This window comes from Artemia franciscana, chromosome 8 (genome assembly GCF_032884065.1).
Source record: "Artemia franciscana chromosome 8, ASM3288406v1, whole genome shotgun sequence".
Classification (NCBI taxonomy): domain Eukaryota; kingdom Metazoa; phylum Arthropoda; class Branchiopoda; order Anostraca; family Artemiidae; genus Artemia; species Artemia franciscana.
The window spans coordinates 11,378,267-11,398,947 of NC_088870.1; the positions used below are offsets into that span (position 1 = coordinate 11,378,267).

Here is a 20,681-nt window from a genome sequence, read left to right on the forward strand (position 1 = left end):
TCAACAAACTTTTACCCCTTTGCTCCATAGAAATTTGAGTCCAAACAGGACTTAGAATATCTTGCCTCTCTTCGAGCTTAACCCACTCCCTAAACAGTAAATGGAGGACGGGGGTTAAGAGTGAATGTGTTTGCATTCACCTGTTTTACTTTCTTTGAATCTGATAAAATTCGCACCAGGCACGTTTACAGAGATGCATTTTTGAGAAGAAGGAAGTTTTTTGTTTGTTTGTTTCCGAAAAAGGCAATTTGTTTATTAAATATTGGAAATATATAGTAAAATTACACAATTATAAATAAGGGGGGGAGGGATGTGAAAGAAAAAAATTCAAGTATGAAGTTTTTAACTTTTTTACTTGACAGATTCGTAGGGGGCAGTAGAATTTTCTCGTTTTGCTTGAGAGGTCTCTCCCGCCCCTATTCCATATTGGAATAATCCACGACAATTTTTTTTTTAATAAAACATTGTAAAATATAGTAAAAATCACACAATTGTGAATAAGGGGGCCGAAAGAAAAAAATTCAAGTATGGACCGCCCCTATTCCATATTAGAATATTCCATGGCAATTTGTTTATAAAATATAGTAAAAATTACAAAATTGTAAATAAAGGGGGGGGGGGGGGTATGAAAAAACAATTCAAGTATGAATTTTTTACCTTTTTAACTTGACAGATTCGTAGGGGTGATTGGACTTTTTTCCTTTTGCTTGGCAGGTCTCCCTCACCCCTATTCCATAAAATAGTCCAAATTTTATTACAGAAGTTCACAGCCTTAATACTTTTGAATCATCCAAAAATAATTATGGCCCCTTTGTGCCACAAGTTTTTTCACTCTCTACAATTCTTGAAATTTTCTAGTCTGATGTAATTGATATTCATTGATTTTTCTTTTTGTGGACATTCCAACAAATTGCAAAATATTTATAAAAATTAATTCAGCCCCATCAGTAAAAAAAATAAATAATATAGCCTGTCTCAGCTTGTGCTGGCGTAATACAAATCGTGATATACACAAATTAAAAGAAATAAAAATACAAAAAAAAAACAGTAAAAAAAATAACTGTCCTTCAAATTAGATCAAAGAGCAACCTATCATTTATTGATTGAATCAAAATAATGATAAGCCAGAAATATCAAATGTTCACATTTTGCACAATTACACCATAACTAGGCCACGTTTTTTTCAACTCTCGCCTTTTGTTTTTAGTGTAAAATAATGGCAAGAATTTGATTATAATAGAGACTATATTTCATTTTTTAAAGTTGTATCACGAGCGAGGCCAAATCCAGAGTTTTGTTCAGGAGAGGATGTATTTTTTCAGGGGGAAGGGAGGTAAAAAAAACTTTACAGAACACATCTGAATTTCGTTATATACATTTTATTTTTTTTTTTACGAGAAGGGCAAAAATTTCGGTGGAGGGGGGTCAAACCCTCTACCTCCACTGGTTACGGCCTTGTTCACAAGCTATAAAACAGTTCCTTGACGAGCCTTACTTTTGCACACTGAATAGGTATTAAAAGCATGATCACACGTAAATCAGCCGGACACGTAATGGTTTATTAAAAAATACAAAAATTATATTTACTTAGTTTTAGTTATGTAGCCTTGCATGTGCTTGCACTTAAGAAAGTTTTATAAAAATATAATAATATTTAAATCAGAAAGGGGCAGCGTTTTAACTTTTTAAACACTTCTTATTGTTACAAGTTGTCACATTAGGGATAGTTTCAGTAAAACTTTTAGTTTTTCTATATCTGTGTTGATGTGTTGTATATTCTATCAGAAGACAAGCATTACTTATTTATAAAAAAAATTCTGTATGTACAATTCTCTGTCACTTATCTCAAGCCTATCCCTCGAGGCCACTATAGGGTATAGTTATATCTTTTGAATAATTTACACGAAACGGACCTCAACTGGAAATTATTCTTCAACCCTAAGATCTCCTAGATTAAAAGAAAATTCTTTTGATTGATATTTTCACTCTAAAGATTGAAAACGACGAAATGGCTCCCTTAGATTCTGAAAATACATTTTGCTTCCCCTAAACTGAAAATTTTGGTTTCAAAAATATTTCCACCGTACCTAAGGCCTAAAAAACTTCTAAGTATGCCTAGCAACCTGTTAATAATAGCCTGAGGCACGCAGCCAACATTCCTCAGCCAACCATTGGTGGTTTTCATCTCTCTTTTGTATCTTATTTAGCTCGTATGATAGTTAGATGTTTCTGTTTTTTTTTTAATGCTTTAAATCCCCTTTCTTTAATAGAAATTGTTCTATAAAAAATAACAATAATAATAAAAAAGCGTAATAATAGTAACAACAATTAATAAAAAAAGTGTTCTCATAAAACTGATTTTCGCAGAACATGCTCAACACAATATAAAAGCTTACATTTTTCTTGTATAAGAAATTTTTATTTTATTCAATATGCGTTAAATTCTCTTTTATTACTTCTAGAAATAGTTAAAAACTCTAAGTTTTGATATGAATATTGTTTCTTTCGTACCTCTGACGATAAAAATTGATTTTGTACAAACAAATTTCAAAGCTTATATTTTTGTTTTGCTCACGCATAAAATTAAGTTTGTAACATAGAGTCTTTTGAATTGTTACAACCGACATAAGATAAACTACTCATTCTAAAGAATACTTGGGTAACTATTTGAATAAAGTAAGATGTGGATTTTTAATCATGGACCTGACTTGTGACTTTCAGGTACGGAGGCGTGAAGTATAGACCAACTAGCACACTGGCGAAGAAGACCTCCCCATTCTAGACGCCATCAGATTGGACCTGCGAAGAAAGGACCTGCGTGAGAAACAGACCTGCGTGAATCACGGTTCGACTGTGTCAAGGCCGGTGTCAAACTCAAGGAGGTCACAGCTGGATCAAGATCTTTAAGGGTTGAGCCCCCGGCCATCGTGAGGCCATGTCAAGACACCAAGCCATCAGACCATAGCCAGGTACTGTTTCCATGAAGGCTGTTGAATATCAGGAAAAGGATTGGTTATTGTCCTCTTAATCACCTACAACTAAGTGCTCCTTGGCATTGGAAAAAACGAGATAATTATTTTATAGCAGGTGCAATTCTCTGGCAGTTGTTTAATTGAGATGGCTTTCTGTTCTTACAGACAAACTGTATAAAAAACGGCCAAATGATCGGAACGAGGTATGTTTAGAATTAAAAGGGTTTATATAATACAAGGAAGAGAATTGAGATAACTATTCAGCGTCATTTTTGGTAGTGAGTAATTGTTTAAATTCAGGCTAACTTTAGATTAATGGCTGTTTGTAAAAAAAAAAAAAAAAAAAAAAAAAAAAAAAAAAAAAAAAAAAAAAATATGAGGCAGAACGGAGTGTGATCAGGCCTTTAAAAGGGATCACTATGTCCACAATACCATGAAATCCAATCGAGAAAGTGAGCAGTGGTGTCCTCTTTGCCAGATTCCACTTGGAACTTATCCTCATTCCGAACCAAATGTTCAGAAAGATCTTTCATACAGGTTCCAAAACGTTGCATCAATTCCTGAAATGAAATAAAATGTAAGCCCAACTTAAAATATGTTTTTATTCTATTACCATTTTGACAGAGATGACACATAAACAGAATGGCTATGGTACTTAAAATGGCGTTGTGTGCCACTTTTTATAAACCTAATAATTATATCCAACACTCTTAAAGTACCAAGGTAATCAAAATATTTTTGTCGACCCCACCCATACCCCCAGGGCCAATTTTGGGCCTATTGATACCCGAAAAACTTAGCTTCCCAAGTTTCTTCCCTTAACTAATTCAGTTTTCTAGTTTTAACGACAGTACCACACTAGCGTCAGCGTAGCGACATTGAGCCGTGGCAATAAATATGTATAACTAATTTTGGTATTTGTGCATTATACGGCAAACACTCAAGTGCTTCATTTAATTAGAACTAGTTTCTTTGGCGCTCAATCCTGATGAAATATTACAAAACATGATGAAAATATAATGTTTTAGAAACAGCTACTACTGCTACTTAAGATAATTTAATTTCAAGACATGTCTATAAAAAGCCCCGAAGGACCAAATTCGCATGTCGGAGTCATAAAATAAAACAAAACAAAAAAACAAATCAAAAAAATAGCACAACAACTAAAAAACTGGCTAAACAATGTCAAAAACAACAAAACCAGAAAGGGAAAAACAAAAATTAGTTAAAAAAAATGAAGTGGCAAAATGTCAGAAAGTTAAAAAGGTAAAAACTAAAACAAAACTATAAAAGAGTGAGATAAAATTAGCGTTAAAAAGGTTTAAAAGAGAACATATAAGCAAGGGGGAGGGAACAAAATAATTAAACGAACATAAAACTTGGTTATCAACAATAAAAAAAAAGCCCTAACGGTTTATTTCATTAGTAATGAAGGGGACAAAGGTTTTTTCATACCTGGGGGTTAAGCAACGGAAGGAGGACAAGATTGAAACTTGTTCAGAAACAGTACGTGGCAGGCGGTGTCTGCATGGGGAGTGCGTCTTAGGGAAAATGTTTTCTGTGCGAATGTTTATTATTGCATTTATTACAAAACGAAGGCACAACGTTCTTCTAATGTGCTCCACTGCTTCCAGCTTGGCCTTTTTTAGAAGGAGCGAGTATGGTACCTTAGCTTCTTTCAAAATTATTCTCAGGGCTCTTTTTTAAATAGATTCTATTTTCTGATTCATCGCAGGAGATGCCAGGATGCCAAACTGGACAAGCATATTCAAAATGCGGGAGGACAAAGGAAGTATAGATCCTTAAAGAATGGGAAGGGTGGACGTTAAATTTATTCAAGAGCCTAAGGAGAGACATGGACGCCTTAGTTCTATGGACAATATGTTTAACGTGGATAGCCCACTTTAAATTAGAGGAAATTGCAACCCCAAGTAATTGAAAGGAAGATAGAGAAATATCTGGAGAGACAGGGTTGAGGAAAAGGGGTGAGGTTTTAATGAAACATATTCGCATTATCATAGATTTAGAGGGGTTTACTCTCATGTCCAAGACCGCAGCGTCATCTGCAATATCATTGAGGATACTTATAGGGTTACTTACTAAGATTCGGTAGCAGGCTTCTACAACCGTTAGGTCATCCACGAATTTCTATCTGTCGGAAAATTCCTTAGCGAGGCAATTTGTCATAACAGAAAAAAGGAAGGGACCTAGGAGAGTACCTTGGAGTACTCCATTGTTGACAGGGAGGGAACTGGAATAATGATTATGATATTTGACTACCTGTGATCTATTTGATAGAAAGGAGGCAACCAATTTAACCAGGAAAGAATCAATATTGATATCAGTTACAAGTTTCGCAACTAAAATATTGTAGTTAACAAGGTCAAATGCTTTTTGAAGGTCAATGAAATTAAATTTAGCCAGCATTTAGGTTTTTCGAGAACTTTCCCAATTAATTCAATCGGAAAAACAAGGCAATGGGAAGTAGAAGTGGATTTGGTGTTATCGAATCGTCTAAGGTCATTAAAATGTAGGATTTTTCCCTTTAGCCAATCTGCAAGGAATCCTTCATGTAGTTTAGAGAACATAGGAATACTTCCAAAACCAGATTTTCCATCTTTCTTTTTCAAGAGGGTTATGAAATCCTGTTTCCAAATTTGCGGATATTAGCCAGACTCAGCAATCTCATTGAAAATAACAGACAAGGGCTTTGAGAGAAAGTCATTGAAAGCAATAATAAGAGGAAACAGGATATCTAAAGGGCAGACACTTGTTTTTCGTAGTTTCCCAGTTCTTCTTTCCATCTCCGAAGGGGATATGGAGGGAAAAGCAGGTGGGAGAACATCAGTAGGTAATTGATAAGACAATGCCGCAGGCTCAGGACGATAGAAGCAAGGAACTTGTCAAGATTATTAGCAGTGACTTTTGGGTATTCAGGTAGGTTGAAATCAAGCTGGTCTAAACTCCTACCACACAATTTTTTTTTTACCTCTGAACACCAATGTTTTGGTTTATTGGTAAAAGATTCTTTGACCTTATTCTTGTAGTAGGATCGGGGAGATTTACGTATTTCCTTTTAAATTCCTTTTCTTAGTTTACTACCTTCATCGAGTTTACCATTTCTGAAAAGATTCAATTTATTCTAGGTAGTGCTTTTATGGGTTGATTAATAACCGGAGCACTTTTAAGATCTTTTTTTCTGGGAAAGAAATTATATATTTATCGTTTAGTTTTTGTGAAAGGTAGTGATTTTTTCATCAAGATCATGCAAACCATAAATATCAGACCGAACCTCAGTACTTAGCCATGTTCCAAAAGAAAGAAGGCAAGCATTTTGAAGGGGACGGAAAGAGCCGTAAGTTACTGAGGATGCATGCTTAAAACTAAAAGAGGGGGACAGGATGAGGGGAAAATGATAACTCCCACCCAATGGAGGCAAAGCTGAGGGGGGACTGTAAAAATTATTCAGATAAGTTAGAATGACATTAAGAGAGGTATTTCCCCTAGTTGTTGGTATTTTGACTATTTGCTTAAGTTCATTTGCACCAACAACCAGAAAAAGTTCGGCGTTAGGGGACTAACAGATAACAAAATCAGCGCTGGTCTGTAACAGCTGGAGAAATTTATGTTTTGCATCAATATTTTGGTTTGGCGAGTAATAGAAGACACCTATTGTAGCGATATTATGGCGACGGGAGAGTACTTTAAGTCTACTACTTAGCCAAAGGATTTCAGCGTACTCAGATAATTTAGGAACAGGAATAATTTTAGGGAAGAGGTTACATTTAGTGAAAAACATGACACAACATCTTTTTGTTCCAAGTGGTTGATCCAAAGGACGAAGCTTCATAAATTCTGAATAATCTGGCAAACGAAGAGACCTTTGGTCATGAGACTGTACTTCTGTAACAGCTATAACGTCCATCTGATTTAATTCTGATACCACCTTGTGTTCAGTAAGTTTGTCAAAATTAAGGCTTACGGCGTTGATTGAAAATTTGAGAAATTTAAAGCGACTGGGGAAACGTGATTGTCGTTGAGTTTCAGTAATTCTTGGGGTGCATTTGAAATTTGGGCTGTGGGATAGTGCGGATAATTTATGGGGCGGACCATTTATTACAGGATAATTTTCACATGTAGGAACTCTCAAACCAGAGTCACATTAGTAGAGTATCCACGGGGAATAGAGTACAAGGGATGGGGGAAAGGTTTCCTAGTGTTTCGAGAAGAAGTGAAATTGGGAGTGTTCTTTATAGGAAGGGATGGTAAGGCAAGATGATGCTGGGAAAGAGAAGTAGGGAAGAGGGTGTCCGAGAAGGGAGGGATCACATTTGTTTTGGCAAAAGACGGATGGAGGCCAGAACAAGTTATCAAATTCTTGGACGCACTGAGAGGATTTGTCTATGGGATGTGGATTTATAGGAGGGATGTGAGTAAGTAGAGGCTTGGGGATATTCCGAATTGGGCAACATGATCTGAGGGGTTGTGTCGACCGGCCACGCGTACGTGCCTGGGACAGAGGAGACTTTCGAGGGATAGATTCCTGGGGTACGGTTGAGATTTTCTTAGAGGAGCAGTCCGGACAATACCAGCTCACACTCCAATTAGCTGGATCAATTTTGGCACACTTTTCCGTTCCTGCATAGAACGAGCAATTGCACCTTCCACATTTTACAGGGTTCAAAAAGACTCACAGCCTACATTCGGGACGAACTAGTCTTTGTCTAACCATGTTTTTTTGAAGAGGTCAATGGTCCGAAACATAAACTTTGCTCACTGGCTAACAGCTAAGGTGGTCACATGTTGGATGCAAAATGAAACCTGACAACTGACAACTACAGACTGAACTACTGATAACTCACCGCAGCGCCAAGCCACCTAAGGTCAACACAGCTACCCACGCTCCTCCTCCATCCCAATCCATTCAAAGACACTCTTTTTATACCCTCCCAGGAAGTTCCAATTTCCTTTAAATCCTTGTTTATTATCCCTCCCACCCAAGACGAGGACAACCTGCTTTCCTTTTAGCCCAAAACGATCGAAAGAAAAGGACAATCTTCGGCAATCTGTCATCCTTCACCAGCACAACGTGTCCTAGCCATCTCAACCTTTTTTTCATTATAGCCCTAGAGAGCGGGTTTGAATCACATTTTTTCGTACAACCTACTGTTTGAAATACGGTCAGTCAACCGGGTACCCAGAACAATCCGAAGGCAATTTTCCTGGAAAGCATCTAGCAAATCTGCATCTGCTTTTCGGTGCACCCGTGCTTCAGAGCAATATTTGACAACTGTCATCACTGTAGCTTCTAATATTCTAATCTTGGTTTGCAGACTTATCTTTATTTTCTTCCCAACCTTTTTTTAACTGTGGAAAAACGCCCTGCGCCATGGCTATTCTAATTTAAACATCTTCACTGTTCCCACCGTCTTTACTAATAATATTACTAAGGTAAGTGAAGCTGCCAGCCTGATCAATCTTTTCCCTACTCAATCCTACCTTATCGCTACCTTATCTTCCCTTATTCCTAGTCTTAATGACTTAGTCTTCTTGACATTAATTTTCAAACCTATTCAAGCACCCTGAACTCGAAAAACCTCTAAAAATTCATTCAATTTGGACACACTTTCATTAAAGATGCTTAAATCATCAGCATAATCTAAGTTTTGCAAAGTATTTCCCCATTGGATTCAATGGTCTTCCATCGCCTTTCCCGTGCTCCTTAAGACAAAGTCCAGCAAAATGATCCATATAAAGGGGGATAGAACACAGCCCTGCTTAACACCTGATTTAATACAAAACCAGCTGCTAACCTCATTTCCTACCTCAACCGCGGCAGTGTTATTCTCGTACATAGCATTAACCACTTCAATGTATTTGTCTGGTAAACCATACAAGGATAAGACCTTTGCCAAGGCTCTTCTATCAGCAGAATTGAACGCTTGCTCAATCTATAAACTGATGAACAAAGGTGTTTGACAACTCAGGCATTTCTCAATTATTAACCTAAGAGTGAAAATTTGGTCGACATCCTCTACCTTTTCTAAAACCGCACTGTTCTTCTCTTAAAGCTTTGTCTACAGCATCTCTCCGTCTGAAAAGTATCATATTACTAAGTAATTTGCTACTTACAGAGACCAGACTAATGCCTCAATAATTACCACACTCACTCTTATTACCTTTTTTATACAGTGGTTTAATCAAGGTTTTCCTAAAATCTTTAGGCACTACCCTTTAAAAAAAATCATATTCATACCCGCCAGTAACTAATTTCTAACCTCAGAGCCACAATGTTTGAGAAACTCATTTACCACACTATCAGCACCCGGAGCCTTATTATTTTTTTAATCCTTTTAGTACTGCTGTTAATTCTTCCTCACAAAACAAATCTTCCTTCACATCCAAGGTATCACAAAATTTTTCGTTTTCTTCTGTATTTTTTCCTGTAATTCTATCTCGGTTTAGCACATTCTCAAAATGTTCTGTCTTCTCTTTAACTCTTTCTTTATCACTAATTGAGACCCCGTTCATATCTTTGACTGGGACGAGTCCGGATCGACGACTCCCTCTCAAATTATTAACGTGCCAGTATAATAGCTGCATCGTCCCGATCCTCGGCAATTTTATCCATGGCCTCCAATTCACACCTCCTTAATTCATATTTTAATGCTTTCTCCACTTTCTTTACATTCCTTTTGTTTTCATACGATTTATCACTCAGATAATTCTCGTACAAGCTCCTTATCCTCTCCATTAAACATAAAGCTTTTTGGCTAATATTCCTAGCTGCAGTCCTAACTTTCTTCCCTAAAACATCATTAGCAACTTCACAAATTGTTTTCCAAATTATCCCAACCACATTCTACATTGTCAAATTTTAAACTCTCAAGTTTCGTATTCAACTGTTCCCGGAAAGTTTCTCTCAAATCCTCATCCTGGAGTCTACCAGCATCATAACTTCCCGGGAGGTAGTTACCCTTCCGAAATTTCAGCTTTAAATTAATCCTAGATACTACTAGATGGTGATCTCTTTTAACATCAATAGCAGCACTCGTATATACCCTAGTATCCCATACTGATCCTGCCAGTCGTCCGTTTACTATAACAAAATCAATGAGGTTTGCTGTCTTACCATCACGTGAAAACCATGATAACTTATGGGCCATTTTATTACCAAACACCGTATTGGTTATAACTAGAATGTTATACCTACAAAATTGCAAAAGTCTGTAGCCATTACTGTTTTCTTTTCCTTCACCAAATTTACCAAGGATAGGATACCATCTATCCCTATTTCTACCGGCCTGGACGTTAACATCTCCTAGTAAAAGCACCATTTTCTACCTGGGACACTGTATATTTGCTCCTGTAACTATAATTAAAATCATCTGAGTCACTAGTATCTCCGTCAGTCGGTTCTACAGGGGCAAACACTACTATAATCAATACCCTAGACTTTTTAGTCATAAAATGAGTAATTAGTATTCCATTATTAATATCTTCCCAGACTAAACAAGACTTAACAGCTTCCTTATTCATCATGAGCCCTACTAATTTCCTGCTTCCTACCCCTGGGATATGAGTTTCTGAAACTCCTAATAGGTCCAGTTCGAATCGTCTGAATTCTTGAGTCAAGAGATGAATACGATAGTCATTTTTAAAGTCGTAACATTCTAACTTCCAATTCTCATGTTCTTAAAACCATTGAAATTATTTTGGCCTCAGGAAAAGCAATAGTCTCAGATACCTGTGCAGGATGGGGATCAACACATCTTCTCAATTCTACACCAAAGGGCTTAAGCCGGCTTAGAACCGGACAGCAGGAAGTCCCTGGGACCTCCAGTATGGATGGAAGCTCTGTGGAATTTTTTCCCCATCTTGGTCACAACATGGTTTTCGGCACTTAGCAATGATCTTCTATTAACAAGAGTAGAAATCCTGCATAGACAGTCTCGAGCCTGTTACCTCCGACTCATTATATATACATGCCTACAAATATTATGCTACTCCCTCTCAATTTATCAACATGCCAGTACAATATTTTAATATTATGCCGTCTAGCTGCATTTTCCAGATCGTCGGCAGTTTTATCCATGGTCTCCAGTTCACACCTCCTTAGTTCATATTTTAATGCTTTCTTCACTTTCTATTAGCTCGGAAGAGGTTTTTCAGCCCGAAAATGTCCGTCAAAAGAGACCAAGCCCAGAAGAACTATTCATTAATCAGAGTTCCGTGCGAATGCTCTGCGTTTACTAGGCTATAATTTCCTCGAGGGGCACCACTCCTCAACAGCGAATAGAGTTGACCGCAAGGTCTCCAGTCTTTCAGTTGCCCTAAAAGGATCAAGGCAGCCCTTTGCAGAGGCCGTTGTCCTCAGATCTGATCTTACGCCCTGCCAAAGTTGTTCTCCTACAGAGGATCCTCTCGCGATGGTGTTCTGCGTCACCATGTAATTTGGCCCATTACTGGGAGAAGATTTGTAACCCACGGGACGTATTGAAACACCAGTGGGCCCTGTTGAGTGTAAATTTGAGGGCCCTTCTCCCTCCTCCACCTGTATTTATGGCCCCGGGCGAAGGTACCCCAGTTTCTATTATGAACCCCCAGGGACAAGGTCTTCCCTTGGTCCGTGCCTTCTATGGAGGTGCCCTACATGTCTGTAGGGCGTTCCCCTATCACCACCTTGGAGCACGCTGAGTGGCCTGGGAGAGGCCCCTTAAAGCTGGAAAATGATAAATAGATTTTCTTATAATTACAATTTAGCTTTTTAAAGAAAAAGCAGTGACACAACAGCAAATGACACTTGAGCTTTGTGCTTTAGAAACAAATTTGGGCTACATATTTGCATATTAAAGGGGGAGGGTAAAATATAGCGTATCTGTATACAAAACGGGCTAGGTAGAGTTATTCTGCATATTATGAAGAAAGAATCATTTTCTAACTCCAAATGGTCCAAATACTTTGCCCCCCTCTCTAATGTGAAAATATATAGCCCAAATGATGTATTTCACATCTACTCTGTCACTTGTCTCTGTTTTGTCTCACGCTAAGTTGAAAGAAACTAATGAAGAAACCGGTTTGACATCCAGTTTTACGCAGCGTGAACTCGAGTGTTTGGCGTATAATACACAAGTACCCTAATTAGTTTAATTTAAAAAGGTGTTTAGACCATAAAAACTGAAATATAACGTAAAAAAGTAAAAAACTAAAATAACAATCTATGGATTTTAAAACACAACCCCACCTTCAAAGGAAATCTGCCCCTCTTAAGCTGTTTAGTGCTCTACGTTTATAGCTCAGTTTTGTTTATTTTTCATCCACGTTTCTTTTTTTATTAAACTTGGCGCCCGCTAACACGTTTGTAACTTTCCGCTTGATCAATGCACACTATCCTATTTTAATGCCACTGTCCCAGGTAACTCAAGTTTTATTAGCTTTCGTTAAGTTCTAAACTCTATATTTTAATGGTTAGTTTGACCCTTTTTTTTCATGTCTTATTGGGTTCTGAATATGTGTATAGGGTTCTTTTTTCTTTCTGGAATACGTTATATTTCCGTTAGAAAATGGATCTTTTGGTATGAAAGTTATTTCGCGCGAAATTTGATGCCTAAATAACCCTCCTTGTACAAATAACTACTTGTTAACAACACTAAAAAACCGAAACAAATCATTCTTCTTCTCTCCTATCAAATTTATTAAATTCCTCTAGGTAGAGAAAATTTTAACTTACTGATCAGGTGGTACAAAATAATGTCTTGGGGTACAATTTTAGTCAGAAAATTGGTACAGTTTATCTCGAAGCGTTGTCAACGCTGATCTGAAACAGTCTCCTAGACACCGTGCTATGGTAACAAATTATATGTCGTTTAAGGCTCTCTAATGATCATCAAAGGATGAGGATTAAGAGTCAGCTCATTAGCTAAACAATCCGATATGCTAATGAGTCTAGACACTGGTTAACCACGATATTATAGCTCATCGTATTGTTACCCAAGAAACTAGGGTCGATTAAGGCCAAGTCTAGAATGTTTCGCTGGAAGTCTGTAAGTGTTATAATCAGTTTTATGTTCAAAATTATTTTTAGTTCTTTCGGTTTTTCCGAATTGAGTAAAATATTCTTCTCATCAAAATGTTCTTCTTCTCCTTATTAAGGATGGCTATTAAATATCGTCATGACTGAAAACAAATGGCTTATCTAACACACATAGTGTCTCAGAAATCCAAAAGCAATTATTCTATTCCTTAGCTCTAGGGGGTCTTTACCAACTGTAGCATAAGCAGAGGCTCGTTTGCTTAAATAGAATGCAGAGAAGACTTTAATTCAGATTCTCCTATAACCAGCATCCGTACATAAGACGGCACTATCCCTTGTCGCATTTAGATGATTTAACAAAATAAATTAAATTGAAAATATGCCTTATTTGCGACTTATTTGCTAAGTCTACTTCCATCTCAAAGAGGATCCAAAGGAGACATTAATAATACTCGCTATACAACAGAAATCTTAGGGCAAACATAAACAATCATAAAAACATAGATAAATAGAAAAAAATAATAACCGAGAAAACGGGGGTAATATCAGCCAATGGACAGAAAAGAGCCGAAAAGGACAAAACCTTTTCTCTTCTTGGCTAGTCCTCCTTGCGAAAAGAACACAAGCCTTTTGAAGTAAACTCCAACAGAGCAGAAGAAACTGCTCTGTTGGAGGGGCTAACCGAAGTCCTCTTGAAACTGGCAACTACAAAAAAAAGAAGATAACTCGTCGTCAGCAGATGCAAAACAATTTCCAGCACAAAGTAGATGACTCCTACCCCTCCCCAATTATTTTTAGCTTGACTATTTAGTTTTGTAATGTTAATAGATATACAAGATCTGATTAGATCAATCAATTCCACGCAACAAGCTTGGCCGAGTTCTATATAAAACTAATTTCCTACACAAATACTTTCAAGAAAGTCCTCATTTCCGATTTCCCCATTTCTAAAATCAGAACGTGTCCACTTGAAATTACTGACATGAAATCCATTCATATACTTAGGAGAAACACTTCATCAATCAAGATATTTAGTATTAAGCCCCCTCTTTAATACTCCCCAACAATCATCAAAAGAAGAAGATTAACAGAGCCAGTCAATTAGTTAAACTAACAGAAAGGGCTTTACAAAACTCACCGGAGGCCAATCCTGTTTCAGTAGCTGAACACACTGCGATTCCAGTAAACTTGGAACAACTAATTTCACATCAAGGAGTTTCGTAACGAGATTACTCAAATGGTCCCACGTTTGTCGAGGTGCTAAGGATTGAGCGAGGAGAATCATTTGCTTAGGGCAAAATATGATCCAATGCTCGAGTAAGGAAGTTTCCTTTTGAAGTAATTTCCAGTAGTCGATGAACTGGGTAATTAGAGTTGATGTTACAACTGTCGGCTGCACAATTACTGAAAGAGGAATTATCCATAGAGAACGTTCATAGTAGATGAAGAAACTTTACAAAAAGATTATTTGCGTTTGACAACGACTTTTGTGGCTAACAATGCAGGTGTTGGCTAACAAAGCGGCTGCCTTGGCTAAAAGTAATTAGGCTGCATATGACTGTTGCCTGAATTATTACTGAAAGAGAAATCATTCATAGAGAATATTCATAATGGATGAAGAAGAAATACAAAAAAATAACAAGTCCTTTCTCTGCTTTTATTGTTTCTAACAACGCGGATACAGGCTAGCAACGCAGCCGTTGTGGCTAACAATAATTGTGGCTGCATATGGCTGTCAGGTGCATAATTACTGAAAGAGAAGTCATTCGTAGATAATATTTACAATGGATGAAGAAGAAACTTTACAAAAGATTTAACAAGTTTTTTTTCCCCACTATTATTGTTTCTAACAATTCGGGTGCAGTCTAACAGCGCGGCCGTTGTGGCTAACAATAATTGTGGCTGCATATGGCTGTCAGGTGTATAATTACTGAAAGAGAAGTCATTCGTAGATAATATTTACAATGGATGAAGAAGAAACTTTGCAAAAGATTTAACAAGTTTCTTTTTCCCACTATTATTGTTTCTAACAATTCGGGTGCAGTCTAACAACGCGGCCGCTGTGGCTAGCAATAATTGTGGCTGCATATGGCTGTCAGCTGTATAATTAATGAAAGAGAAATCATTCATAGAGAACGTTAATAATGGATGAAGAAGAAACTTTACAAAAGATTTAACAAGGTTTTCTTTTTCCCACTATTATTGTTTCTAACAATTCGGGTGTAGGCTAACAACTCGGCCGTTGTAACACACAACAATTGTGCCTGCATATGGCTGTCGGGTGCATAATTAATGAAAGAGAAATAATTCATAAAGAAGATTTATAATTAATGAATAAGCAAAAAATAAAGGCATTTTTCTGCAATTATTATGGCTTACAATTCAACTGTTGGCTAACAACATGACTGTTAGCCAACATCTGCGATTGATAGCTTTAGTTCATTATAGCTGATGGAACCATTGTCGGATGTATCATCCCTCAAAGAGGTACCATTCGTAAAACATATTTCGTAATGGAAGAAGAAAAACCTTAACAGAAGTTTTTAGGCATTTTTCTGCGATTGTTGTGGCTAGCAATGTGGCTGCTGGTAGCAGCACAGCTGTTATGGCTAACAATGCGACGTTGCTTGCCACTTTCACTTGATAAAATTTACTGTCTTCTGCCAAAAGGCGGTGATCTAAAATGAACTTAGTAATTAGACTTGGCGTTACCATTGTCGGACGCATAGTTACTGAAAGAGGAAACAAACCGTTCGTGGTAACGATCTGCACGGTAACGAGGTAACGTTACCACTATGTATCGTAACAAACTGCTGGTAACAACTCGACCCAATAGTTGCCAAAACTTTCAAAAAGGTATTTTGATAGCAATTAATAAATTAAAGAATTGGCTTTCTATGCTGATCCCAAATATATAAAATCCACAAAGTTTGATGTTACCCATTAAAAGCTATGAGTCTCAGAGATTTACACAAATTTTAGAAAAGGGAGGAAACACCCCCAAAATTCAAGCCATTTTAATGAAACTCACATCATCAGATTCAGTATATCAGAGAATCCGTCTGTAGAGGTTTCAAGTTCCTATCTATAAAAATGTGTACTTTTATATTTTTTGTCAGAAATAAAGATCACGGCTGAGTGTTAATTTTGTTTCTTTGTCATTTTTCTCCACGGATGTTATTGAGCCAATGGTTCAAGAAGATCGGGAGAAGGTTCATTTGAACAAAAATTAAAACTTCTGTTGCACTTTTTAAGAAAAAAAAGGTTGGAGGGCAACTAGCCCTTGTCCTTTTTCTCAAAATACATTTGAACCAAATACTGAGGTAGGTATTTGGTTCAGTACAATTGAAATGTCCAATACTTTTGCCTAAGCAATAACATGACTCCCCGCAGCCCCTGGAGAAAAGGTTTTAAGTTATGCAATTTGTCCATTGTTTATATATACATTGTCTGTTATTGGTAAATATACGGAATTGGTGGGAATCTTCTCTAGGCGGGGGGAGATTTTTCACGGGGAGAATTTTCAGTGGACAAGAAGATTTATGGAGGGGATTTACGGGTGGAATTTTTACACGGGGGGGATTTCATGACATTATTTGAAAAACGGTTGGGAATTAAATTAAAAGACATATTTTTTCTCAGTTGAAAGTAATGAGAAACATTAAAACTTAGTACGAACAGAAATTATTCCGCATAATGAAGGGGTCGTTTCGTTTTAAGTTTTAATGCTGCTCCTTACCTTCAGTCAAAGAAACTCGTTTTGGTAACTTAATGATTAATAGAGAAGATTCATAATAGATGAAGAAGAAAGTTTAAAAGCAAAATTATAGGTGGTGACTGATATCGCCACCTATAACCTATACTGGCGAAGATATTCTTTATTGTTATTCTTGTTTTTATTGTTATTGTTTTTATTATATTGTTTTATTGTTTTTATTTTATTGTTTTCTTGTTTTTATTGTTTTCTTGTTTTTATTTTATTGTTTTCTTGTTTTTATTTTATTGTTTTTATTGTTATTCTTGGTAATAATCCTTATTTTAGGGAATTTACTGTTGTGCTTATAAACTTTTGAGTCAATCAAGCACCTTGAGAATAAAGAAGTGGAGTTGATCAATTTATCTTCTGAAGAGCTCATAAAATTCCTACAATTAGGATATTCGCCTTCATATCTGTTGAGAGATACTAAATCACTTAAAACTATAATTAGATACTTCCGACTTGAAAAGAGAAGACTCACCGAAAACCCATACAGGTGTTAAAGTGAATCTTCGATTAAAAAGCCCCTTATTATTCAGTGGGGATTTTCGAATTCTAAGAAAGCGAATTTTAAATTAGAATTCCTTTTCCTTTACAAAGAAGGGAAGCTTTAAACTTTCTATAAAAGAGATGGGCCTGTCATTTTATGAATGAAATTGAGGGATTTTTTGGATGATTTCCAGGGCATTTTAGGCTGCATTTACATCTATAAAAAGCTAATGGTGGCTGTTGTCAGTGATTTTTATTGAAAAGACATTTTAATGCCTTTCTATAGAATGGACTTTCTTTCCGTAAAAATATTAAGATTATTGACTATTTTCACATGTAAAAAATATATAAAAGAAATTGTGAAAAGATACAAAAGAAAAGAAGAATAACAAAAGAAAAAAGATTTCGAGTGAAAATGAATAAATGAGTCACAAAAAACCTTTAGAGATGTAAGATAGCTTACTCAAAAGGGGACTGGGTGGGACAGTTTGAATTCGAGATTTATAAACAATTGAGTGGAGTTAAATTGGAATAAAAACCTTTTGTAAAAATAAACGTAGATACGTTAATTTATATGTTTACATGTTAGCTTATACGTAGTTTATATATAGCCTAGGGCTTATTCTACCCTCAGAATCACCAAAAAACGCTTGATATTTTATTTCTAATTTAAAATGAATCTTCTTCATAAGAAGGGGAGTCTTTTTTATGGTACTTGTATGATAAACCCCCTACCACTCAAGTTGTTCATCCATTGACGCATTATAGAACGTGTTTCTTTCGTTAATTTCTTTTAACTTAGCGTGAGACAAGACAAAGAGAAGCGACAGAACAGATGGAAAATATTTAATTTCGGCTATATATTTACACAATGGGGGGGATGCAGATCATGTATTTTGACAGAGTGAAGTTAGTTAACAATTCTTACTATGTAATATGCAGAATAATTGTACCTAATACATTAGGCATGTAGACCCCCAATACTTCCCCCCCCCCTTCCCTAATGTGCAAATAATATAGCCTAAATTTGTTTCTAAATTATTATACTTTTATCTTACTTTGGTATATTTCATTAGGATTGAAAATCAGAGAAACATATTAGAGCAATATTAGGTACGTGGTATATCATACAAGTACCTTTCTTATTCTACTTGATACTTTATTGCTTTTTATTTGACGATTGTGCCCCGGAAAAGAGTGGTTCTATCCCGCTTTCTAGGGCTATAACGAGATAAAGGATGAGATGGCTAGGGTACGTTCTGCGGATGAAGGATGACAAATGCCAAAGATTGTACGTTTCGACGAACAGTCTAGAGTTAAAGGGAAAGTAGGTTGCTCTCCATTGGGTGGAGTGAAGTCGTAAGGAAAGATTTAAGGGAAATGGGAACTTCCTGGGAGGGTGTAAAGAGGGAGGCTTTGAGTAGATTGGCATTGAGGAGAAGCGTACGTAACCGTGTCAGCCTCATGTGGCTTGATGCTGCGATGAGTTGTTAATAGTAGTAGTAGTAGTAATGTGTTTCGGAGCAATCTACCTATTTTCGCGACTGGTTTTTATTCACGATAAGCAGTCTGCAGCTTAGAATTGGTAAGAGATACAAAATGAAAATTTTTCCTAGGTGTGGGAACTGTGAAATGGGGCAGAGGAGTTCCAGTGAACTTTGTAAAATTTCCATTGATTTTCCAGAAAAAAAACTTTTTTCCTCAAATTGCACGTAGTGTCAAAACAAAACTATCTTAGCTGGGAAAGTAATTTTTTTCAGAACCATTTTATTTCAAACCCTAACAACATCTAATTATCTAATTATCTAATTCAAACATTTAATTATCTCTTTGAAAATATGAAAATTAAATTCCATATCTCTTCTAAATTACTTGTAAATAATCCTTGAAAGGTCTATCTCGAAGGCTGAATTCCGATTTTTTGGGTTATTTCTGAAACTTTTGATTTGATACTCTTTTGTATTTTAATCAATTAATACTATGAAAAGTACTCAAGATGACATAAACTTTCTTCTGTCCAAAATAACTTTATTCACTTAGAAACAATTTCCGTAATTATCATGACCCGTCATTTTTTTTCCTAGTGGTAACTTTTTTTCTAGGCACAGTAGAATTCTTTTCCAACACGGATGGATAGATCTTGATCTTCTAAGAACTGGAATCATTGATTTAACAAAAATAAAATTGTTTCTGTGACTTTCTAATTTGAAGTTTGAATTGAAAATTCCCTACACCTTTTCTAATTAAAAAATCCTAGCTGCGGAGCTAAACTTTTTAGAAATCAAAAACGGCGGATACTGATAAAACTTTATATTATTTCTTTGAAAACCTAAGAATAATTTTCGCATCTCTCACAATATTTTGGGAGGTAATACAGTATAACCTGATTTCAAGACACAGAAGTTCCTATTTTTCTCCAAAACTTTCTGATTTTAACGTTTATAAAATTTTAGATGTTTAATACCAGAAAAAGTAAGATAGAAGACATGCACTCTTCTATAACCAAAAACGAACCGTACACTGAAAAATGAAAGTTTACCCAATGAACCGTATCACGGATGTTCAATAGCCGCTTTAAACAGTACGCAGTCTTAATACAGGTAAAGAATAAAACAATACGAAAACAGATTTTCAAATTATTTCGTATTCCCAGAATTTAGTTCAAAAGTTGTCTTATTACATATTGACCTTGCAAAAAATAACCTACAATAATCATACCGTATCTGCACAGGTGATATGGAGCATATATAGTTCTTTCCCCTGAGATATAGTTGCATTTACTGTTCTGAAACTGGGACACATGGGCCATTATTGCTGAAATACTCCACAGGTCCTTAGCACCGAAGATCTAGTATTTTTGTCACGATCTGACTATCTTTGGCTATTGATGAGACGTTTATATCCCACCAGACCCGCCCACGAAATTGATTCACATACTGCTACAAAAATAGCACTAATTTTCTCAGTTTATTGTCATGAGATAAGCCTGAAAAACGTCCTCGGTGCAAAGCTCTTTCTGTAAAGTGACGATGAGGTTTCAGGCTATCTTTCAAAATTCCCATAAATTTGTTTTCCCTATGAACTTTTACCATTAACACTGACCGAAATTATAGTGACCATTCCTGAATCTGCTTCAAATTACCATTTTTTTTATCACTTGATAGTTGTTTTTCAAAAAGAGTTTTAAAATTTAAAATACTATTGAATTTTGATTAATGATAAATGCTAATAAAATTTAAATGCTAAGTAAATTTTCTTAATTCCAAAAATGGAATTTTTCATATTTCAAAAAATTGCTCGCAAGCTTTTGCAGTAAAAAAGAAAACAGACAAAAAAAACAAAGTGAAATCAAAAAGCGAATAAAATCTTTAAAGCATCAATAACAGGTGAATATAACAGTTAAAACTAAAAGGTTCAAAAAGAAAAAGGA

The 20,681-nt window shown here is 36.1% G+C and overlaps 1 protein-coding gene across 1 annotated transcript in view; it reads right to left on the reverse strand.

Annotated features, from left to right (window-relative positions):
* Positions 1–3,321: 3,321 nt before the first annotated feature.
* LOC136029980 (codanin-1-like) overlaps positions 3,322–20,681 on the reverse strand; it is a gene marked incomplete in the record, with an annotated part of 262,581 nt that continues 245,221 nt past the window's right edge. Inside the window, 2 exon segments of the mRNA XM_065708554.1 lie at positions 3,322–3,532; positions 14,144–14,409. Of these exon segments, the coding sequence (XP_065564626.1) occupies positions 3,377–3,532; positions 14,144–14,409 (422 nt within the window).